This window comes from Leucopleurus acutus (genome assembly GCF_964270905.1).
Source record: "Leucopleurus acutus genome assembly, chromosome: 19".
NCBI classification, from domain to species: Eukaryota; Metazoa; Chordata; class Mammalia; order Artiodactyla; family Delphinidae; genus Leucopleurus; species Leucopleurus acutus.
Window position 1 is genome coordinate 5,616,156 of NC_139161.1, and position 24,365 is coordinate 5,640,520.

The 24,365-nt window shown below is 56.1% G+C and overlaps 1 protein-coding gene across 1 annotated transcript in view; it reads right to left on the bottom strand.

Moving 5' to 3' along the window:
• Positions 1–24,365, bottom strand: part of SDK2 (sidekick cell adhesion molecule 2) — a 258,172-nt gene that overhangs the window by 67,077 nt on the left and 166,730 nt on the right. Inside the window, exons 5-15 of the mRNA XM_082860149.1 lie at positions 21,423–21,556; positions 14,039–14,150; positions 11,855–12,045; positions 11,641–11,724; positions 9,819–10,013; positions 9,180–9,296; positions 7,395–7,562; positions 6,352–6,454; positions 1,959–2,135; positions 1,484–1,620; positions 381–528 (exon numbers count right to left, since the gene is read on the bottom strand). Of these exons, the coding sequence (XP_082716275.1) occupies positions 381–528; positions 1,484–1,620; positions 1,959–2,135; positions 6,352–6,454; positions 7,395–7,562; positions 9,180–9,296; positions 9,819–10,013; positions 11,641–11,724; positions 11,855–12,045; positions 14,039–14,150; positions 21,423–21,556 (1,566 nt within the window). The remainder of the gene's footprint in view (positions 1–380; positions 529–1,483; positions 1,621–1,958; positions 2,136–6,351; positions 6,455–7,394; positions 7,563–9,179; positions 9,297–9,818; positions 10,014–11,640; positions 11,725–11,854; positions 12,046–14,038; positions 14,151–21,422; positions 21,557–24,365) is intronic.

Genomic DNA, 24,365 nt, shown 5'->3' on the forward strand with positions numbered 1-24,365 from the left:
ATCATTCTGACCTGATGTCTTTTTTCTCACTAGAGGAGGCTGCCTGTTCTACGGGGGTCTAGGCGGCTAGAACGCGCCTCCTACACAAGTGGGTGTTAAAACGCGTGAACTGCTGTTTTTATTAAACTTTCATCATTTTAAAAAAAGCTTTGTTGGAGGCTTCATGGGGTCTGGCACCATGCAAGGCACTGCGTACAGAGATCCGTGTAGACCCTAGACGTCTTTGGAAATTCACGTGCGTTTAACAATGATGGCAACCCATGAGGATGCACAGCAGAATGGGGTTAGGTCTTGGAACTTGCATGGCCCACAGTGAGAGGGACAACTCAACTGGGTTAGTGAGTTGAGCCCCTGACAGACACCCACCCGGCTCCCCTCACCTCTCTGTGTCTTTGCTGAACTGTCCTTTCCCCACGTCGTTGACGGCACAAAGACGGAACTGGTAGGAACGTGCGGGAACCAAGCCCTTGACCATCACCGAGGTGGCCTTGGGGTCCACACTGGCCAGAAGCACCGTCCAGGGGGCATCTACAGGGACAGAGGGCGGACGCTGAGGTAGGCATCTTGGGGGTGCACGCTTCTTCCCCCTCCATTCCCAGCAGGGGTCCAGCGTCGTTTGGGCTGGCAGGGTAGTACCTCCCCAGCTTGGTCCAGTAGAGGCTGGTCACGTCATTTTTCTGGGTCCCCTTAGCCCACATGTCCCAGGGGGTTGGGGGGGTTCTGGGGAGGGAGCAAGGGCTCATGGAAACTGAGAGGCATTTGTCTTTTCTATCTTTTTTGTTTTTTCTCAAATTGATGAGCTCTAGCAAACTGTATTTGAAACACCACTCAAATGATGCCTGCTAATTTTGGAGTTCATGGCTTGGGGATGGAGGATAAAAATTAAAAATAAAAAACAAAACTAATGGCCAGGGACTTCCCTGATGGCGCAGTGGTTAAGAATCCACCTGCCAATGCAGGGGACATGGGTTCGAGCCCTGGTCCGGGAAGCTCCCACATGCCGTGGAGCAACTAAGCCCGTGGCCACAACTACTGAGCCTGCACTCTAGAGCCCGAGAGCCGCAACTACTGAAGCCCGTGCGCCTAGAGCCCGTGCTCCGCAACAGGAGAAGCCACTGCAATGAGAAGCCCACGCACCGCAACGAACAGTAGCCCCTGCTCGCCGCAACTAGAGAAAGCCCGTGCGCAGCAACGAACACCCAATGCAGCCAAAAATATATATATATATATAAATAAATTAATAATAATAAAAAAAAAAACAACAGAAAACAAACAAAAAACTAATGGCCAGTGTCTTGGAGGCTTCTGGGTGGCAGGTCCCAAGTCCAGCCTGTGCGTCATCTCGTTCAATTGTCACACGACGGCAGGATGCCGTGGCTCATTTTGCAGATGAGGGAGCTGGGCCGTCCAGAGGGTTGGCTCAAAGGCACAGAAGTGGGGTCGCCCTGGCTGCGGTCGGTGGAGGGGGTGGGAGCAGCCTTACTGTTCTCCGACATCTCCAGGACGTAGCGGATCAGCGGGCTGTTGCCGTCGAAGGGCTTGGCCCACGTCAGGTTGACGGCCCTTCTCTCCGCGGCACTGAGAGTCGCCACTGGGTGCTCAGGGGCATGAGGCAGCTGCCTGGAGGAGACAGGTGTGGTGGGGCCCCCCCGTGAGGTCTAGAATCAGGTGACACCCAGGACTCAGTCTGAGCTCCCATGATATCTGGTGCTCGGCCCCCGAACCCAGCCTTTGGGGCCATCTAGCTGGAGATTCCGTGCACTGGCTTTGGAGCCCACCTGGCCAAAGCCATAACCCAGACTCCCTGCCCTTGACGGGGGCTGAACTGAGCTGGCGAAGGCCTGGAGGATGCTGGGGTGAGGTGGGCGGGCTCAGGTCACACCTGGCCTGGTGGCCTGCCTAGACGCAGCCTTCCCTTTGCTGCCTGCACCCCTTTACCCCCCGGAGCCTGCCCTCACCTCACACGCAGGTGGGCACTGCGAGAGTCGTTGCCTCCGGCTGAGAGCACCCGGCAGGTGTAGGTGCCGATGTCCCCGGACCACGTCTGCGAGATGTGCAGGGAGCCGTTTCTGTCCAGACGGATGCGGGGGTTGCCCTCCATGCTCAGTGTGGCCCCATCCTTCTCCCAGACGTGCCTGAGAGTAAGAAGGACCGCTATGTAAAGAGAGGCAGGGAAGGCAGGGTGGGGGGGCTGCTGGGGTGGGCACAGCCCAGGGCTGGTCTGGAACAGGGAGCTCCAAAAGTGGGCAGGGGGCAAGCCCCCAGCCGCAGCGGGGGCACCTGCAGCCCATTACGCCTGCGGGTGGGGCCCTTGGTCCAGGAGCGTGACCACATCAATATCCATCGTTCACACCTTCAGTTCAGGGCCAGGTCACAGCCTGGTTGCTTTTGGCCGGAAGCCATCACCAAGCGGTGCAGAGTGGACAAAAGGTACCTTCCAAAGAGGTTAAAAGATTAGGGCTGGAGAAAGAATGAACGTCTCCACGTAGACTACATGTGGGGATTAGTTTTATGACGGGAATCATCAGATCAATGCATCACTGTGACAAATTAACTTTGGCATCTAGAAAAATCACTTTAGCTTTGGTCAGTCAGTACAAAGGGGGACTTGAGAAACTACACACATGCCCGTGCCTGACAATGAGCAATACCTGCTCTGGATTCGTTCTGAAGGAGACACAATCATTGTCATGAAACACACAGGGTGCCAGCTCCTGGGAGGATGCTGGGCTGCTTCCCCCCAGGGAAGGGCGACCAGGGCAGAAATGCGGTCGGGCTGGGATGCTTTCCTAATAACCCATCAGTCGCTCAATGAAGGGACAGGGTGATGGGGCTGAGTCACAAGGCCCTAGAACTCTCTGGGTTTAGGGAGTGTGAGATGGCTGGGGAGAATGAGCCTGTAATATATATATATATATATATATATTTTTTTTTTGCGGTACGCGGGCTTCTCACTGCTGTGGCCCCTCCCGTTGCGGAGCACAGGCTCCGGACGCGCAGGCTCAGCGGCCATGGCTCACGGGCCCAGCCGCTCCGCAGCATGTGGGATCTTCCCGGACCGGGGCACGAACCCGTGTCCCCTGCATCGGCAGGCGGACTCTCAACCACTGCGCCACCGGGGAAGCCCTAAATAATATTTTATAGTCCTCAGGAGATCAAAGATGTGCAAAAATGTTTAGTTATAAGGACATTCAGAATGATATTTCTTAACATGAGCAAACATTCAGAAACAATCCACATACCCGGCATTAGGGAACCGGTAAAAAATTATGTGGCATCCACACAGTGGAGGACTGAGCAGTCATAAAACTGACAGAGGAAGAGATTCACAACAGGTTCGTAAGGGAAAAACCAGAGTAAAACACTGTTTCTAGTTTTTTCAAATGACACCCGAATACTACTCTCTCTAGTGAAAGGAAACAGATTAATCTACTCTTCTACTTCCTCTGTCTCCATCCCTCCCCATGGTCTTTGGTTTACCTGCATTTTCTATATTGCCCTCCCAAAACGGATACCTATTAGCTGTATGATAAGAAAAGACAGTAACAGTACCAATGAATATTAACAAGGTGGACTGTTCGGATTCAGTCTAGATCTGGGTTCAGATACCAAACAGAAGCAATTCTGGAGGTTTTTCATGCTGCCACCTACACCTGCCCAGCCTGCGTCCCCTGGAGCCCAGCTTTATTCTGAGGATATGTAACCAGGATTAAGTGGCTACCACTTTAGTCTGATTTGGTTGTTCAAATCCTTTCCAGTCTGTCTACTCAGGGAACCCCTGGTATGTTTCCTGCCGCCAGAACAGGGATTTTTAATTCTGGCTACACATCAGAATCACTTCGGGGACTTCTAAAAAAATACTTCAGTCTGGGGCCCACCCCACCCCTAAGACTCACCTCAAGGAGGAGGAGGGCTGCCGGGAAGCTCCCCTCCCCCAAGGTGATGGAAACCAGGCGTGCGTGGGAGATGTCGGGGTGGCCTTGGCCACAGATTTTGCCAGTTTGGGGGGATGATGGACCAATTCTGTTCCCTCCCCCATCTAAAAATGATTGTCCTAGATGGGTAATTCCACTCTAAGGCGAGGACCCCTCCAGTAAACTGGAACAGTGATTTCCCATCTGTAGTTCACTGGCGGTCCCGGAACGTGGGCCTGCAGATATATTGCAAAGGGTCCCTAAATCTCTCTGTTCACAAGAATTGTCCAGAGGATGAATAAAATGTGCAAGTTTTTCCCAAGTATTAGTAGATAACATTTGAATAAAATACCAATTTATTTTAAAGTTTTACTGACTTAATATAGCTTTTTGTTACAATAAAAATTTGCAATTAATGGATGTTAAAATGATAGCAGCTATTTATGTATGGGTCTGAGACCCACAGCGGTGTTCTATGGGGAGAACATGTGGGTTCTCCTGGAAGACATTTTTACACTTGGTATATTAATTTTTTAAATAAAAATCTAATAAACCCTGGGATAAGCATATTCTAGATTATCTGTTGGCCATGTTCTAACTCCGTCTATGTGATTTCCAGGCTCATGTCTGCATTTGATGATGAGTATCCTAAAGGGTCAATGTTTAACGTTTAATGAGGTGTTTCTCCAACTGGGGCCTGAGACAGATCCTCTGAGAATGGGTGTGGATCTAAAAGCCTAGTGCCCTTGAATGTAAGGCGGTGCAGCCACTGTGGAAAACAGTATGGAGGTTCCTCAGAAAACTAAACGTAGAACTACCAAATGATCCAGCAATCCCACTCCCGGACATATATCCAGAAAAAACTATAATTCAAAAAGATACATGCACTCCTATGTTCACAGCAGCACTATTCACAATAGCCAAGACATGGAAACAACCATGGATGTCCGTCGATGGAGGAATGGATAAAGAAGATGTGGTACATACACACAATGGAACATTAGCCATAAAAAAGAACAAAATAATGCCATTTGCAGCAATGTGGATGCAACTAAAGATTATCATACTAAGTGAAGTAAGTCAGAAAGAGAAAGACAAATACCATATGCTATCACTTACATGTGGAATCTAAAATATGACACAAATGAACTTATCTACAAAACAGAAACAGAATCGCGGTCATAGAGAACAGACTGGCGGTTGCCAAGGGGGAGGGGGTTGGGGAAGGGTGAACTGGGAGGTTGGGGTTACAGATGTAAGCTTTTATACACAGCCTTTACACAACAAGGTCCTACTGTGTAGCACAGAGAACTATGTTCAATATCCTCTGATAAACCCAAATGGAAAAGAATATACATACATATGTATAACTGAATCACTTTGCTGTACAGTAGTAATTAACACGACATTGTAAATCAACTATACTTCAATAAAAAATAAAATAAAAAAGGGGAAATAAAGCAAAAAAAAAAAAGTTGTGGTACCCTTGCCTCCAACCTTGGTTTCTGGGGTCCCATTTGTCACGGCCATACAGACTGTCATATACCCAGTGGCCACCAGGTGGGGTCCTAGGACACAACTGCCTCCTGAGCAGAGCGGGCCGTTACTCCAAGTGGCATCAGTGCCCGGCCCTTCCAGCTCCGTGCCAGTTGCTTTGGCAGTGACATTGCCCATAAAATAGAGAAGCAGCACGGAGGGAGTATTTATTTCTAAGGAAACAGTGACGTTTTCTACTCAGCATCCCAGAGCTCAAGGGAGAGCCTGAAGGGACCATTTTGTTCCTGTTTTAGTTCCAGGAAGTGTCCTTGTGCCCAGCCTGGGAGGGTTCCCAGCTTTCGTGACTTTCTCGGCTTCTTCTGTGCTCCCTGGCCTCTCCAGGGCGTTCCACGGCGGGACCTGGTTCCCTCCAGGCCAAGTGGCTGGCCGAGGTCTGGGCTCCCAAGGAGGATGGCGGGGGTGGCCCCAGGCTGGGCCTCTGTCCCTCACATGTGTCCCTTTGAGGGTCACCTCAGGACCCTTTCCCTTCCCAGCCCTGTCACTGCTCCCACGCCTGTTTACCCAGACCCCCCTGCTGTCCACGCAGTGGGCGGAGGGTCTAAGGCCTGGGGGGGTGGTGCTAGCAGGGGGTCCCGAGCAACCCGGAGCCTCCACCTCTCCCCGACAGATGCCTCTTTCTCATCCCTTCCCTTCCGCCCTCCTCCACTCCCTTTCCTCCACTTCCTCACCCCCTAGCCCCTTCCCCTCCCTCCACCACCCTGCCCAATTCAACTCAGGCTGGTCAGTCCGCCAGGCATTTACTTAGTATCCCCCATGTCCCAGCCCTGCACTAGCTCTGCACGGGCCACACTTACCCGTGTAGACACTCGCCCAGCAACCAGCTACCCCCTAAAGCTGCCCCTCCCCTTTTGCCTACAAGGGGCCACAGCCGAAGGAGTACCTGACAGTCACTCGGGGGTCGTGGGTCACTCCACACATCATGGAGGCCTGGGTTCCCTTGATGACGCTCTGGTCCTGGGGGGGCTTGGTGATGCGGGTCCGGGCTGAAAGAGAGCAGGGAAACGGCGTGGTGGGAAGGGAAACAGGTGGGTCCCACACAGACAGGTGAGATGCAGGTGTAGGGGAGGGGGACCTTCAGGTGAACGGCACCCGAGTGGCTGAATTCTACGGGTGGACTGGTCTGCTGTGGTCAATGTCCCAGAACGTTAAGAACCACGTGCTTCCACGGTATGGGATTCTTGGAAGCCACGATCACAGTGGGGGCTCTTTTAATTTTGCTCCCACAAACCCACGCAACGGATGAAGAAAGATCAGGGCTGTGTTCCCAGCACACCAGTGGTCCAGCCAGGGTAAAAATAGGATCGTCTGATTCTGGGTCTAATGGCCACCATCACCCACCAGGCCCCTGGCGCTCAGCCTAGAAGGGCGGCCCACACCTACGTGTGGTACCAGACCCCAAGTGGTACCATCTGAGGGTGGGAAGGGGCTTGGGAAGTTGCCCCAGAGCAGGGGTCACAAACCACAGCCTGGGGTCGAGCCCATCTGGGGGCCTGGCTGGGAAAGTTCCCCCGTCCTGGCACTCAGCCACACCCGCTGGATTCACCACCGTCTACAGCTGCTTTCTTGATGAAACAGAGGAGTTCATGGAGCTGTGACAGAGACTGTTTGGCTCACAACGCCTAAAATATTTACTATCTGGCCCTTTACAGAAAAAGTGTGCTGATTTCGGCCCTAAAGTCTATGCCCATCAGCTCTCTCTTCTCTCAGCTTGGCCAGGCACGGCCAGAGCCTCGCTCACACAGCATCACCCGCGGGACCTTGGCCTTCCTGTGGCCTGTCCTCTGCATTGATCCATCCAGGTCCTTCTTGTAAGACGTGCCGGCTGGACAGACACGCGGATGTGGAGCTGCAGGGGCTCGCGCGCGCTCAGCGCCAACTAACCCGCAGGCATGGAAAGAGCTCCCGCTTGCCCTTCATACTCACCCCACACGACCAGGTCGGCCGAGGCTTCGTCGACACCCCGAGAGTTGGTGGCCAAACAGGTGTAGGTGCCGGCGTCGGAGGTGTGCGTGGGGCTGACGAGCAGGCTGCCGGATTCCAGGAGCGTGAAGCGAGGCAGCTGGACTGAGCCGCTGGCCAGGATGCGCTCCCCTGGGGCAACACGGGGTTGGGGGGCATGCATGTGTTCAGGCTGCCGCCCTGGCACACTGACATCGCCAAGGGCCTGGACGGCACTCCCACCCGTCCCCGGCCCGTCTGGGGCAGGGTGAGCTCAGGCAGGCTCCCAGCTTCAGAAAGGCTGGAAGGGCCACCGGTGGGGGGATGGTGGTGGCAGCGGGGCTGGGGACCAGAATGGTTTCTGACTTGGTGATGGACACAAGGGCACACGGTCCCAGAGTGGGTGGCCCAGAGCCCGGGTCTCCTGATGTCTCTCCACCCACCGCGCTGTCTGCCCTTCACGAGAGGAAGCCAGCACTGTCTCTTGACGCTGCCGGGCACAGCCCTCGGAGGCAGCTGGCACCTGGGCTGGGGGGAGGGGACAGAGAGCTCTGACAAAGTGGTGACAAGCATCCTGTGGGAGGATGCTTCTGGAGAGTCACCTGCAGGGGAGCGGAGGAAAGTGATGGGTGGGAACAGTAAGGGGTGGGGGCGGAGAGGGACACATAGGGCGGGGGCAGCCCTTGTCAGGACGGACCTCCCTCTGCAGTGGGACCTAGGGAGGCCTGGAAAGAGGGAGAGGGAGGGAGGGAGGGAGGGAGAGGATACGCCATGTGTGAGTGAGTCTGAGAGTGCAGGTTTTCGTGATTGTACCTATTTTAGAGAAAATCCCACCTGTCTGTACAGAGGGGACTGTCCATGTGCAAGTCTGGGGGTGAGCGGGTCCCTCTGCACACACGTGTGGGCATACTGAACAAGTGAGCGTGTTCGGTGGGTGTGTTTACTTCTGGGCCTGAGTGTGCCCACACTCCCCCCACCAATAGTGATGGGGTATCTACTGTGTGTCAGACTCTGTTCTAGGCCCTGGGGAGATAGCAGGGGACAAAATCGAAAGCCCTGACCTCGTGGGGGGCCAGGCAATAAGCAAAACCAAGGTGCAGACGATCTTGCGTATTGGAAGGTGGGAAAATAACGCAGCGGGGGGCCGGGGGAGGGCCTGGGTGAGTCCTGTGGAGAAGGTTCATCTGAGCAGAGGCCTGGGGGGTGTGAGTGAGTGACTCTGTGTGTGTGTGTGTACATGTGTGTGTGTCCCCGGGCAGGGCTGTGAAGGTGAGTGTACAACGCAGAGTGTGGAGGAGTCACGCGGGGTGGGTGGACCTGGGTAGACGGCTTGGGCTTTGGCGGCTCAGGTGTCGGGAGCCCCGCAAGCTGCCTGCGGAGCGGGGATGGCCTCCTACCTGTACGAACAACCTTCACCGGGCTGTTACATCAGCCATCATTGTTTGGGCCTCCCTACTTCCCAGGCACAGAGCAGGCCCTTCGTGAGCATCCCCTCGTCTAGTTTTCATGCCACGCCCAGGTATGTGTCCTACTGTCCCCATTTTACAGATGGGAACCTTGAGGCTCCAAGGTCACAGGCCTCACAAGAGGTAGAGCTGAGCCTTGAGTACCTACCTTTGTGTGAAAGAAACCGTCTTGGGTTGTACAGTGCACAACCTTCCCAACTGTACATGGGAAACCCCACCCGGCTGGCTCCAGAACTGAGCCCTGAGGACTGCCCTAGACTTTGTCACGTGGCCACACCCTCCAAAGCAGATCTGTCTCAGCTACCTTTCTGCCAAGTGATGGCCGGCCGGGGCGCCCCCGAAGTCTCACAAGCCAGCACCACTGACATGCCGTCAATCACCGTGCTGTCCAGGGGGCCCCTGGTGATGTTGGGGGCGATGCCTGCGAAGGGAGACAGTGGGGCCTCTTAGGCACACCCCAGGTCCTTGTTCTGCCCTGCCACTCCCGCTGGCTGAAGTGGGTCCCTCTGCAGGGAAGGATGCAGGTGTCCTGACAGGGCCCCAGCATTGGGAAGAAGCCCGGAAGGCCCACGAGGGGCTCCCCTTACCACCTGCCCCATGGAAGGACCCAGGTGACACCAGTCCCCACCCTGCCTTGATTCTCAAGTCTCCATTTAGGGGAAACTGAGGACCCCCAAGAGCAGCTGACACCCTCCATGACAAGGTAAATGGGATTCATCCTTCATCAAATGTGAAATCGAGGCTCTGGTTTGTAAAAGAAAAAACGGTGCTGGCTGCAGAAGCAGCAGGTGTCACTGGCCAGAGCCGCCCGGCCCCGGGGGACAGCCTTCTGGGATCCTGTCTCTGCACCGCACAGCATCCTGTTCTCAAGAGGCCCCTGGCTTGGAGGAAAGCTGCGTCCTGGGCGGGAGGGGCTCGTGCAGGACAGGAAAGGTCGACTCACTGGTGACGGCCAGGTACGTGGAGGTCTGCACCTCGCCGGCCGCGTTGCGAGCGAAGCACTGGAACATGCCGGTGTCGTCGGGCACTAGCCCGCTGATCTGCAGGCCCCCGTCGCCTCGCTGCCGGAAGCGGCTTAGCCTCCCCACCTCCACCACGGTCGAGTCCTTGTACCAGGTGATGGAGGGTGGCGGCACACCTGTGGGAGATGAGCGCCCACCGTCAGCCGCCCCTGAGGGATGCTCAGGTAGAGGCTGAGGCAGCAAGTCCTCGGAGGGGGGGCGGGGTGTCCCTGGGGTGTCTTGGTTTCTAGAACCTTCTCAGAGGTGCCACTGTCGGTCTTGGGAGCGGGGAAAGATTTTCTCAGAGGGACAATTCTCAAATTCTCATCGAGTAGGCGTTCCAGGAAAATTTAAAAGATCCTGGCGTTAGTTTAGCTTGGAAAGGCTGGACTGGACAAGCTCTATTTTTTCTGCAATATTTAGCAGAGTCTTTTGTGTGCTCTGGGAACCTCCAACTGGGCTTCCACAAACCCAGGTGACCAGAGAACCCTGTGTCAAGGGGCATGCGGATGGGATCAGCGTTCCTTCGGAAGCCCCCTCCTACCGGGTTGCACAGGGAGGTGAATGGGGCTCCCCTTACGCCTCAGCCTTCCCCAAGCTATGTCCCCAGCCTGGCATGCTCTTCCCATAGGTATCCCCTGGCCCTCTCACCTCTCCCACTGCGTTTCTGCTCAAATGTGACTTCTACAGAAAAGGTCCCCAAACCCCGTTCGAAAGACCACCCCGTGGCTCCGAGCCCCCTCAGCCTGCTTGGTGTTCCTTCCCAGCACTTTTCAACCCTGACGTCCTCTAATAGTTCATCCAGTCCAAGCAGAGCCTTCTTTCACATTGTAACGTCTCACATCAGGACGTGTCTTCCAATCGACAGCATGTCATAATTTAATTGGCAGTCCCTTTTCTTTCTTAGAGGCACATGAAATAATGGGGCATCTTACAACCCATGGCATTTTAGATGAAGTGAAATACGCTCTCTTTATTTGCTTATTGGTTTGTCTACCTTCCTCATGAGAACGTAAGTTCTGTAAGAGCGGGGATTCGGCTGTTTGGTTCATCCTGTTTCTCTCCAGCCCCGAGAACAGTATCGGCACATGATAAGCCCTCCAAAACCTTTGTTCAGTAAATGAACGGACCTCTGTCTTCCCCTGGTGTGGTCTCAGAACCGGGGTCAGTATCCCCCCTCCCCCTCCACTGGACCCTCCCTCCTGCCTGGGCTACAGTCTCCTCTCTGTTCAATGTCAGACCCTGTCCCGTCATGCTCGCTCTCCCCTATCATCCCATCATCCCAGATTTCACCCTGGTTTCGGGGTGCCTTTGAGCTCAGTGGAACCTGAAGGGGGGGGGTGGGGATGGGAAAAGTAGAAAGTCTGCAAGAATTCCGACAAGGCGGGGTTAAGTAAAAATGGTGGGAGGAGATGAAGCAAAATGGCCCAGACACCGGGCAGAGATGCACTCAGTTCTGACGTAACGATAATTTGGCATTGTCTACGACTCTCAGATTATGGGCAATTTAGGTCTGTCACCTATCCTGAAATTACGGTAATTTGGATTCATTTGTAACCTTCAAGTTATGGTAACAGGGGGTTGATTTCCAGCCCTGAGATTATGGTAATTTGGCCTGTTGTTTCCTGGGGTGTCTGCCTACAGCCAGACTGACTCTCTGCTCAGTGATGAGAAGGATGAGAATTTGGAAAAGTCCGTGTCAGGGACAGGAGCGGCTGAAGGTCCGGGGGTCCCTGTCCACCCCCATCCGCACCACCGCGTTACCTTTGGCCCGACAGGGGACGTCCACCACGTTCTCCATCTCTGCTGTGATGTGTCTCTCTGGCTCCTTGACAAACTGAGGCGGCTCTGCAGGAGGGGGGACGGGGGGGGGGGTGTCAGAGCTGTGCTCCTGTTGGTATGGCCACCGTTTGGGGGGTCACCCTTCAGTAGGCCCCAGCCATGCTTGGGGGACCCCAGCAGCCCCACCCCGTCTCACCCAGCACAGACAGGTAGGCGCCACGGACGACAGAGGCGGCACTGCTGCCGCGAAGGATGGCCTCACACTCGTAGTAACCGGCGTCGCTGCCCGTGGGGTTGGGGATGGTGAGCCGGCGGTTGTAGTCGCTGATGCCGCCGGACAGCAGCACCCCATCCTTCTTCCAAGTGATGTGCAGCTTGATCAGGGGCCTGGGTGGGGGGGGGGGTGCGAGGGAGGCAGGACATCAGCCACAGAGACTTCAGAGGCCCGAGAGGCAGGGCAGGGCATGGTAAGGACTGCAGGTCCGGGGCCAGGCTGCCTGGGTTTGCCCACGCCCCTGACACTCTCTAGGTGAAGCCGTTGTTTGGCGTGGTTCCTTCAGGGCTCTGGGCCTCAGTTTCCTCGTCTGTGGAATGGGGGCAACCGTGCCCACCTGGGGGTTGTGGCGAGGGTGGATGGACTCACACAGGACCCGGTCCCGGGGGTAACTCGTGCTCGGGGGCTTTCGAGAGCAGAGAAGCGTCCTTCCCACGCATCTCTCTTTCTTCTGCTCTGCTCCGCGTGCCGTGCCCCATCCCATAGAAGTCAGTGGATAGGAAAGTGTGAAAGGTGAGGGAAAGTGACAAGTTGAAATGGGAGGGAAGCACCCAAAGTTTGGAGATGGGGAAACAAAGGCAGGCAGGTGGACATACGCACCCCCAACTCTGAGAGAGGGCTGAGGGTGTGAGCTGGGCCCCCTTTCCTCCATCACTGACCCCGGCTCCCCGAGGACCCCTGAGCTGGGGTTGGCCCGGCTCTCCTGTTTAACACCTGATGGATCCCTAAGGGCGGATCTGCCAAAGTGGGGTCCGTGCTAGTTCCCCGGGGACTCAGAGGGGTCCCACGAAAAAGGGGTTTCATGGTCGAGTTGAGTTTGGGCAGCCTGGCCTGAATGGTGTTATGTAGGTTCTTCTCTGCTCCCTTAACGTGCTCTGTTGCATCCTGGCGGCCTTTCCCCTACTTGTGAGAAACTTGGGTTCTGAGAAATGTACTTTTATGTATTAAAAAATTTTTTTTGGCTGCGTTGGGTCTTAGTTGCGGCACGTGGGCTCTTTCGTTGTGGCGCGCCGGCTTCTCTCTAGTTGTGGCATGCGGGTTTTCTCTCTTTAGTTGTGGCGCGCGTGCTCAGTACTTGTGGTGCACGAGCTTAGTTGCCCCACGGCATGTGGGAATCTTAGTTCCCCGACCAGGGATCGAACCTGTGTCCCCTGCCCTGGAAGGCGGATTCTTTACCACTGGATCACCAGGGAAGTCCCTGAGAAGCGTACTTTTAGAAGCACTGCTACAGAGACACGCTGTCCGGGAAACTTCAGCTGGGGGTGAGCTTGGGGGTCACTGGTCTAACTGCCCACTCCATCACATTGGATCATCTTTCTGGAGCACTTAGGAGGTGTCAGGTCGGGCTGGCTCCAGCATTCTACCTGCATGCCTCACTGCTGAGGTAGGCGCTGCGTCATTTCCCATTTTATAGCTGAGGACACTAAGGCCCAGAGCCTGGCAGTGAGCATGGGCCCGAGGGGTGGTGGCTTGTTGTATTGCAACTCTGCTATCGGTCAGCTGGGTGACCTTGGGTAGGTTGCTTGCCCTCTCTGGGCTTCAGAGTAGTGACACCTACGTGGGTAGCTGTTGGAAGAAAGGAGGTTTTGTGGGAGGGCATGTAGCACAGGGCCCACACACGACCAAGGGAGAGAAGTGAGGGTCGTACACGGCTGAGAAGGGGCCGCATTTGCACCTGACCCCAGGTCTACCCTCCTGCAAAGTCCATCACGTGACCTGTCTCCTAGCACAGCTTTCCTCTTGCCCATGCCTGCACGCGAGGAGGGCACTGCTGGCAGAGGTGAGCCACCCATCTCCAGGCTGCTCTGAACGTTGGAAGTATGAGTGGATTCCCCCACCGGCCCCAAATATCCCGGGCTGGGATCTGCTGGCCCGTAACTGCTGCCATGCCTCAAGGCGGGGCCTCTCCTCTCGGGCGGGCCCTGCTTGCATCCGAGGGCTCTGTGATGGCCCACCTGTCACCCCTCCTCTAGGCTAAATACCCCATCTTCTTTCATGGGTCCTCACGTGACACTTCTGGGCCTGTCTGAATTCCGACTGGTCTCCTCCGAGCCCACAGGTCAGGAGCGCTCGCTGGAGTTAAAGTGGGGGAGGGGCACTGCCCACCTGGCATTGGCCACGCACTCCATGGTCACCTCCGAGGTCCCGGTCACCACGCTGGTGTTCTTGGGAGGAATGATGATGGTTGGAGCGATGGGGTCTGCGGGGCCCCCTACATCTGGAGAGAGGACAGGTGTCAGCTGGGAACAGAGGCCAGAAATCCCACCCCCCTTTAGAGGGATGCCACGGGAGACCTTTGTCCTCACGGAAGGGGGGCAGGTGGCCATGGGGCAGACGCCCCAGCAGCCCCAGAGCCGAACCTCCAGACACTGGGGTCCCTTCCACCTCCTCTGCTGATGGATCTCCACACAGTGTCCAGGGAGAGTGCACTGGAGACCTCAAGACCTCTCCCGCTCCTCCGGTAATGCAGCCACTCCCTCGTCCCCATCCCCCTGTCCTGGTTTCTTGCCTTCAAAATCCTTCCCTCCACCTGCATGTATCTTGTTGGCTTACTGCTTCATCTGCCACCTCTTCTACCAGAATGCCAACTCCCTGTAGTTGGCTGAACACTGTCCCCCAAATCCAAGTCCATGGCAGCTGTGAATGTCACCTTATTTGAAAATAGGGTCTTTGCAAGTGCAATCCAGTTAAGATGCAGTCCTACCGCATCAGGGTGGGCCTGAAGTCCAATATGATGTGTCCTTATAAGAAGAGGGAAATTTACACACAGACCCACAGGGGAGACGGCCAGGGGGAGACAGAGGCAGAGCTGCAGTAATGAATTATAAGCCGAGGAACATCAAGGATTGTCCACAACTGCCACAGGCTTGGAGAGGCAGGAAAGGACCCTCCCTTACACCTGTCAGAGAGAGCATGGGCACGCCGACACCTTGATTTCAGACTTCTCTGCGAGAGTAAATTTCTGCTGTGATAGGTCACACAGTTTGTGGCCCTTAGGAAATTAATACATTCTATGAGGCAGGCACCTCATTTGTTTTTGCTTTGGACTGAATTGTCCCCACCCCCACCCCCATTCATATGTTGAAGCCCTAACTCCCCTGTGTTTGGGGTGGGGTCTTTAAGAGGTAATTGGGTTAAATAAGGTCATATGGGTGGGGCCCTAATCCAACAGGGTTATTGCCTTGATAAGGTGAGGAAAAGGCCCCAGAGCTCTCTCTCTGCCATGTGAGGACACAGTAAGAAGGCAGCCGTCTGCAAGCCAGGGAAGAGAGCCTTCAGCCAAAACCAACCATGCTGGTACCTTCGTCTTGGACTTCCAGAACTATGACAAGTAAATGCCTGTGTCTGAGCCCCACCGTCTGTGGTATTCTGTTACGGCAGCCTGAGTCAAGACAGTCCTGTTCGCCCCCACTTCCAGAACCATGCCACACAGCACACAGTAGGTGCTCAAATACACCTGTTAGGTGAATGAACGCATGGGACTGGAGCTATCGTTGTATAACTTCCAGGGTCGACGATTAAAATGAAAGAGAACTTATCATGACTGCGCTTCATTAAAGCAAAACACCCCCAAAACACCCCAAACTCTCCTAACAGAGGCAGGAGCATTTCCTTTTTTATATTTTTTGAGCTCTTTAAGAAGCGGCCAGGTTCTTAACTTTGTGGGTCAGCGCAGGCCCAATACTGGCAGAAACTCCAATATTCTCTGTACACCTGCTCTATGGCTCCCAGAAATACAGCCACCGAGGACTTGCTCTCACAGCAAATCCATCCAGGTGGCCCCTAACCGGGAGGCTCTGGAGGTGCAGGCCATAATGAAACACACAGCCCCCCAGGCCACAGCAACAGGACATGCTTTATGGGGACGTCAGTCCACCCCAGTCAGCCCCGGGAAGGGTTTTCCTGCCGGGCCTCCAGGCCTTGCTGGGAATAAAATGTAAACAATAAACTAAAATGAAGGGGGGAAGAAAGGAAGCTTATAAACCAAAATGACTGCAACAATATAAGAGCCTCATGTGGGCGCCATAAAGAGCGACGGGACTGAAAGCTGCTGACGTCGCTGAGTCCATGAAAGTGTCTCCACGCTGTACTGCACGCCGCGGTGCGCAGCTACGGAGGCCCAGACGACTGGCGCACGAGGAGAAGACAGACAGAGCCCCACGGCATCATGGGTAAACAGAGCCCTCGGAGTTTAAAAATAGGAGGGCTGCCCCCCCACCTCAGGGCTGCCTTGTTGGCTTTAGGAGGTTAAAGGGGTGACTGACACCCACCCAGGGACCCTGTCCTGCCCAGATCCAGGTGGCTGCTTGCAGGGTACGAGGGAAGGGGCCCCAGATGCAGTGAAGGAGGGCCTGGCGGTCAGGAGGGCCTGGCGGTCAGGAGGGCCTGGCGGTCAGGAGGGCCTGGCTCAAACTCTTGCTCTGCCCCAGGCGTCCTGGGCGTGACTCCGGCTGGTCACCTCGTCCCCCGAGTCTCTCAGTTTTTCTCAGCGGCAGAAAGGGGGTAGAAATCACCGCCTCTCAGGGTTGTGTGGGACCAGCTCCCGACTCGACAAATCTTTTCTGGGTAAGGGCTCTGTGTGCGCCAGACTGTGTACCAGGCACCAGGGATTCCCTGCTGAGTGAGATGGGTAGGGGGTCTGTCCTCATGGCGTGCAGTCTGGGAAGAAGTCAGATCCGCGCTTGGACGGCTAAGAGATTAAAGGTGCACATGACGGGTGTTGGAAGGAGGGTCCTGGGGGGGGCACGGCTAAGCTGCTCTGGGGTAAGCGCAGAGTCCCTGGCACATAGTAGGTGCTCAACAGATGACGGTCCCTCCTCTGGGGACTTGTCTGCCTGAGCTTGGGTGGGGGGATGTTTCCTTGCTTCTTCCCTCCACCCCCAACCCAGCCTGGACCAAGTGATGGAGCCAGAGGCTACCAGGAGGTGAAGTCATGGACTCTCAGGGGCCTCTTGACCGAGGGAAGGAGGACACACGTGTTCAGGGCTACAGGAGATCAGGCAAAGCCTCGAGTGCTCCCTGGGGACTCACAGGAGATGGGGGAACTTGAGCGGAACTCAGAGAAGCCAGAGGAAGAAGAACATTCCAGAACAGAAGCGCTGTGTGAGTGAAGGTGAGCTGAATGGGGGGAGCCGGAGGTAAACGTGGGCGCGACGCCGGGGTGGCCTCAGAGCGCTGGGATGGATGAGACGGGAGAGCCCCAGAGCAGACATGATGGATCCTGGCCCACATGCTGCCCCGTCCCCAGCCCACTCTCCTGATTGGTCAGTGCTTTTCTTGCCTGAGCCCAGAGGTGTCCTCAGAATCCTTCTTAACAAAGCACCAACAATGGATCAGAGCTGGCCGATGAGGTGAATCCCATTTTCCATCCCTGCTAGGGGGAGTAGATCTGACTGGGAGAAGTTGGGTCAGGGCCAGATTACTGAGAATTTCCAAGCTGGGCTATGGGCTGCAAGTCAGCCCTAGGTGGGCACATTACACGGAGGGGTCGACAGACACGAGGAAAAGATGCCTGGACATGGGGCCCCCTTTACAGAGAGAAGTTAAGCCCAAGAGGAACAGGTTTTCAAAGAAGGGAGATGGGTTGGGATTTTGTCACCCTGGGGTGGAGATGGCGGTGGGATGTCGGAATGAAGGTACTCAAGGGGGGACATTCAGGAACACGAGGCAGGAGCCCCGGGGGGTGACGCGCCCGGAGAGGACAGGAGGGTGGGGCAGGGGGGACCCCGGGGACCAGGGGTGGGGGAGTGGGAGGCACAAAGGGCAGAGAACCAGGCATCAGCTAGTTCACGTCAGGGGAGAAGGAAGCAGGAGACGGGAGAACAGGGGGAGACACGCAGGGCTGAGGAAGCTCAGGTTACGGGGTGCCAAGAGGGGGGTCAGTGGAGAGAATCAGGATGCAGGAAGTGGGTTTGCAACCAGGAGGTCACCAGTGGCAGGGGCTGGAGAACGCAGGGGAGCCGGTGGCAGCCATGACCGGGAGGTAAAGACTGGGGTGGGGTAACTTCTGAAAAGTCTCGAGGTGCCTCTCAGGGGGCGGCAGTGGCCAAGAGGGAGATCTGTTTGCCTCTGGGACGTCTGGGGAGCTGTTAACGAGGTGAGCTTGGCAGCCAGGGAAACATGGTTCCATCCTCGGGTTTGCGCATCATTAGCGAATGTCGCTGGGAAGTAAATTGCTTCACCTCTTAGGCCTGTTTCCCCCGCTTTTGTAACTCGTGGAGGGGAATGACAGACTGCCTCCAGGGTTTGCTGTAACGATGGAGCACCAGAGTGCCAGCTGGTGCCCAGCACGTGGGGCGGCGGAAAGGGAGGCTGTTGGTGTGGTGTGGAGGCAGAGGGGGACCACTCGGGTGGACCCACCCTCGGCAGGACGCACCTTTCTAGCAGGCGCTCCCTGCAGGGAGGCCTGTACTGACTCAGGGTCTTGGGAGGGCCAGCCAGGGGGACGGGGACAGCCTGGCCATGCTCAGGCACTGCTCTGGACAGCGGGGTGAATGGGGCCCTAAAGATCAAGCAAGAAAACCACATGCAAACCAGAGCAAGGACGGGCATCTTCCACACGAGCTCGCGATGTGGACGGGGTCCTGGGGCACGAGGAAGCTTAGGGGCTCCCCACATGGGGGCAAAGTTGGGTATCGCTGCCCCAGGACGATTTTGATAACAGGCGCGATGGGGGACACCCACTCTGATCCATTCTCCCCGAGTCATCTCATCGAATCCTCTTCCCAACTAGGCTTTGCCACAGGCGAGGAAACTGTGGCTCGGGGACCACGTGACGGGGCCACGGGTCAAGGGGGTGGGGAGCAGGGAGGCGAGCTGCTCCCCTCTGCCGGGCCGGCTTCCAGGCACTCGCGGGCCCAGGGCAGACCTACCCTGTCCAGCATGGGCAGGGGTGGGGTGAGAACCACAGATGGCTACGAGCTCTTGAAACGTGACTGGTGCCCCTTTGATGCAATGGGATTTAATTTTACCTAATTTACATTTAATTAAAAGCGGATCCCCGAATCAGTTATTAGAACCGATTACAACACTGTATGTTTGGAAAAACTTGGGCATACGATCCCACCTTTCCAGCTGTAAATTTTATGAAATCTAAATACAGATCACGTATTTCAGATGAAAACCCAGCATCCAAATTGAGATGTGCTTTAAGTGCAAAATACACACGGATTTTGAAGACTTAGTAAGAAAAGGAAACCCAGTGTAAAGCGTCTCATTAGTATTTTCTCGATTGTATGTTCAACCGCTAATATTTTGGATATGTTGGGTAAATAAAATATAATAAGATTAATTTCACCAGTTTCTTTTTCCTTCTGAAAAAGTGAGGCCAGTGGCAAGTTTTAAATTACATATGTGGCTCATATTACAATTCTATTGGACAGTGCAGCTCTGATTGCCACCCAGTGGGACCATCAGCCAGGTATGAACTTTTCAAGAGCTGTGACAGTCCGTGTGAGGTCACCTGGGTGACACCTGGGCAGAGGGCAACTCGGGACGGGGGGTGTCCCTAGTCTTTGCTCTCTCCTTCTCCATTTCTGAAGAGCATGGATGTCCCCTGAGGGCTGCTAAGAGGCTGAGCTGCCCTGAGCAGAGGAGGGAGGAAGGGGGGAGGGGGGAGAGCAGAGGGAGAGGTGAGGCTTGGGCGAGACAGATGAGGGGAGATGCAGCGGGCGGAGAGGCAATTGTTCCTAGGAAACTGGCCCGCAGGCCGGCAGTTGGGGGATTTGTGTCAGTGACAGTAACTGGGATTTGAAGTGCAGTCACTCGTGGGAGGAGCAGTTAGCTGATAAGCAGCTGATTTCGCTCTCAATCCGGTACAAATCACCGTGAGAGCAGGTGGAGGGGGCTGATGGGGTGGGGGAGAAACAGACAACAGGGGTGCGGCGGGCGAGGCTTGGGCACACATGGGGGTCCCAAGGGACCCTGCCTGCCTCTCTTGGGCCAGCCGGAGGGCTGGGGGAGGCAGCTGGGAGTGAAGAGCCCGCCCAGTTGGCCAGGAGAACAGCTGGTGCAATTCCCGCCAGGAGGAGGTGCCAGGGGAGGGGCTGGGGGACGGTCTCAGGGTCAGCGAGTCACCCAGGAAGATGCCTGGCCTTGACTCGGACCGTGAGCATCCCTCCCACTAAACGATTCAATTCCATTAGCCTCTCTAAGCGCTGGAAAATACATGGGGACAGACGTCTCTCTGACGGTTACCTTCCTTTTCCTATAGAAACAGCAGCCCCAGGTCATGGGCTAGGCCCCAGGTTGCCGGGACAAGACTGAGACCCTGGCCCAGGTCAATGTCAGAGGTTACACCTGTGACCCTGATAGGTCGGTATCCAGACTGGAACTCTGCTCCCTGCACCCAGGTTTCTTTCTGGGCAGACGGGAATGTGGTCTGGGGGGAGGGGGTCACTGCACGTATGGGAGGGGCTTCTGCTGGTGCTCAGGAGGTCCAGGAATGGGCAGGTTGGGACTGGGGAATGTTCTGGGCTTTCTGGGCCTTTGAAGACAGAGGCTGGGATCAGAGGAAGGACACGGGAAGGTTCCGAGCTGGCGGACACCCTTCTCTCGCTGCTGGCGGGTCGTCCCAGCAGGACCGCGGATGATAAATGAGGCTGGCTTTCGGAGCAGCAGTTGTGCAGATGTGGAGGGATGTGAGCATCTGGCTCCCCCAGCCTGTGTGGCTGCTTGGCCGCTGCGGGAAGCTCTGGCCTTGTCCCACGTACTCTGTGACCCCCCACCCACCTCTCCATCCCAGGGATGGAGAATGGAGGGAGCGGGCCGGGGAGAACCAGGCCGGGGGGGACACCCCCAGCATCTCCATCACCGATTGGAAACCTGCCTTGAGCCTCGGCTGGACAAATACTTCTTTGCCAAAGACACCCAAGGAGTCACCCTTTCCATTTGCTATCCTCTGTGCTCTGCCACTGGGGAGAGCCTTGCCTCTCTCTTCCGGGGTGCGGGGTGGTCTCTGGGGATGGACACAGGGGCACTTTTAGGCAGGAGCCTGGGCAGACAGCAAGTGTTCCCATCGGTGAACTTGGCTTGGCTCCAAGTAGAAGTGGCGCTTTTTACATGCCAGCGGAGTAGAGGCAGTCAGTACATTTCTTTAAAAATGAGCTTCCCATCTCCTGGCGGGCTCAGGCCACCAGCACCTGAGCCCCAGGGGTGGTGGTGATCCTCTAGTGCACACACTTTCTCCTATATCCCACGCCCTCCCTGGGCTCCCAGGGGCCCAGCTAACAGCCAAACTAAGTGTCCCCCCATCCCGATAGGGTCTCAGACTCGTCATGGGCACGGGGTCCGGAATTCAGCTCCCTCCCGGCCTCCACCTCCACTCCCACCCCCAGGTGGGCCTCTTCCTCCTTGGGATGGCGTCTCCCCCGCCTTTTCCCAGCCTCCCCCCTCCACCGCCATTCCATCTTCCCAATGACCCCCCGGAGCCCCATTCCCAAGATTTAACGACGGGCTCCACCATCGGTCCCGGGCCCTGCGGCTTACTTACTCTCCACGGCGAGAGCGATGGGCTGGCTGGTCTTGTTATCCCCATTCTTGTCATTAACAGCTTGCGCGTAGTAGCGGCCTGCGTCGGGAGCCACCGTTGACAGGATGACAAGGGCGTTCTCCAGGGTGATGGCTCTGGGAGGAGGAAAAGAACGCCTCTGCTGGGCCTGCTAAGCCTGAGCATCTGGGGATGCGAGCGGGGACGTGAAGCCAGGCACCCCAAGACCCCCTTCTCCAGCCCACCCCCTGGAACCACTTACTGCCTGAACTCCAGCCGTGTTTAGTTTGCAGAGAATCCCAATACTCCACCAGCGCTGGGGATCACACCCCAATACAGAACATGCCCAGGCGTCTGAAACTGTCCAGGTGACACTTCTCTGCCACTCCCCGCCCCCAGGCCTGGTTAGGGGCCAGAGCTCCCCTGGAATTCTACCCTTTCCTGTGTCACAGCGTGGATGGCTGTGTGGAGTTACCTCTGCACCAGGAGTGTCTAGAACTAAAGAAACTCATTCACCAGAATCAGTGAATGAATGAATGAATGATGAGACGAGAATGAATTTAGAGATGAACATGATCATTCCAGAATCACTGCCTTAACCTAATCCTGAATCTGTTTAGGTTGATTCAAAGGCTACAGCCTGCCTGTAACACAGCCTTCTGGGGTTCACATCTCCCCCCGTCCCCCTCTTAGGGTATCCGTTTACTTCTCCCCAAATCTGATCTATAAAAGAGGGGCCACCGGGGCTGGTGGAGAGGGAAAAAGGAGACGGGCCGGGTAGTGGGGTGTAGACGTGGGCTGTTTGCTCCCAGCCTGGTTCCCACTGCTGGGATCCCATCCTGCAGCCCCTTGGCTCCCATGTCCACGGGCCGGGCACAGGGCTTTTGCAGGCGGGAATTCGGACGCCACTGGACGCGGGTGCAGGAGCAATGCCCACCCTGGCTCTGCCAGGCACCCCCTCTCACCCAATCCTCCTGATGACAAACAAAACCACTAGTTTGTCAAGTCTCTCTCTGGATTTTAATGTGATGTGTCCGAGACAGCTGTTAAACATCCTTAATGTTCGTTTAACAAGGACAAATCCAGTTGAATTCTTTTCAAATTTTTCCATTAGGTGAACGTAACAGAGTTTTAAACGGGCTCTCAAACACCCCCACGAATGTCTCTCCAGCCTGGTCTCTCCCAGCCAGGCTGTGCTGAGGTCTCTCCTCCTGGTTTTGGGGCTTCGCGTGCTGAGTCTCAGGCTGCCTGCCGAGCTCCAGGAAGCAGGAAGACAAAGCCCTCCTGCCCCAATTCCTGGGAACCCTAATGATGTCCTTTCTTTTGTTTTCTTTTCCCCTGGAGAGCTCTTTTAACCTCCAGCTAATGAGGTGATGGGAGTGAGGACAGAGCCAGCTAAAATATTTTAAAATCGACATAATGGGACAGGGATGGTGACCATGTCCTCACGTGGGACTCTGCAGGGGCCCTGGTGGAGCTTGTGGAGTGGAGCTTGTCGGGGTGGGTGAGGGCTGGCGAAACGGAGGCTGGGCTGTGCCAGGGCAGGGGGGCAGCTCTGGCCTCTAAGGAGCTCACAGCCTCCTTCTTGCTGGGCCTCAGTCTCCCTATCTGTGTAAGGGGTGGAGGCAGAGGCGGGTGAAGACCCCTTCCAGCCCTGAGGCGGAGGCTGCTTCTGTTAGTTTCCAGGTGGCCTGGGGCTGTCCCCTCCCTCTCACTCAGCCCTCTCCAGGCACACAGTCCAAGGTCAGGGCTCGCGACAAGCAGCAGTGCACGAGGACCCCCTGGGCTCCAGCTTCCCCAGCCACTGCCCTGGTGACGTAGAAGCCAGCTAGATGAAACCTTTGGCAGGTGGGCACCCTGGGCATGGCCTGGTCCCCCTCCCCAGTACACCCGTCTGTCCTGAACTCCTCTTCTGGCCTCCAGAGAAGGCCCCCCACCTCCACTTCCTTCTCTCCTTGACCATACAGACTCTCCCCACCCCCTTTCTCTCCTTTGCCTATATTTTGTCTATAGTATGATGGATCCTTCTAGGTCAGTGGTTCTCAATCAGGGGTGGCTTCACCTTCCAGGGGACATTTGGCAATGCCTGGACAAGTCTTGGTTGTCCCAGCTGTGGGGCTGTACTAGTAACTAGTGCGTAGCGGTCAGGGATGCTGCAGTGTCCCCCCACGCACCAGACAGCCCGCACGACAGTTTGTGGGGTTCAGCATGGAATGTGTGGATCGTGCGGTGGTCAGTACCCTGTCCTGGGTCGGGGGGGACGGCACATCCAGGTGGCAGAGATGGTCACCATCTACCTCTGTTTCTGGCTCCCCTCCTGCAGAGAAATGAAGATCTCGGGAAGCCAGGCGTCACCCTTCCCAGCCCCCCTTGCACCCAGGTGGGCAGTTGGCCGAGCTAGTGGGATACGGAGGATGTGCGCCGCTTCTGGGCTTGGACCAGCGGGGCCACTGGGAGCCCGGTGTGGATGAGAGTGGAGCTCCCACCAGCCTGGCTGTGGAGGAGGGTGACCCTCCCATCCTTCGCCCTCGGTGGGACTTTCAGTTGGCAGGAAATAAACTTCTCTGGTGCTAAGCCCCTGGGATTTGGGGGTCTGTCTGTGATGCAGCTAGCATGGCCTTGACTGGAACTAGAGGAAAGCACTGTGTCCGGGATCCCGGGGCCTGGGTTCGAGTTCCCAGTGCGGAGTAAACAGGAGGCAGAGAGCCGGGGAAGGGCCAGCGGCCTTTTGACCTGCTGTCCCTCTGTCCTCAGCAGGAGGCTAAGGAAGGTCCCTGGGCTAGCAGCCTTCTGCAGGATGACCTTCCCCTTGAGAGATGGTTCTAGAACGACCCTGCCCCTCACCTCCAAAGTGCACAAAGCTATTTGTGGCTGTCAGGAGGGCTTCCGGCCTACTGCCCCCAGAGGCACCCGCATTGAAGGAAGCTGCTGGAATTCTTGCAGGGC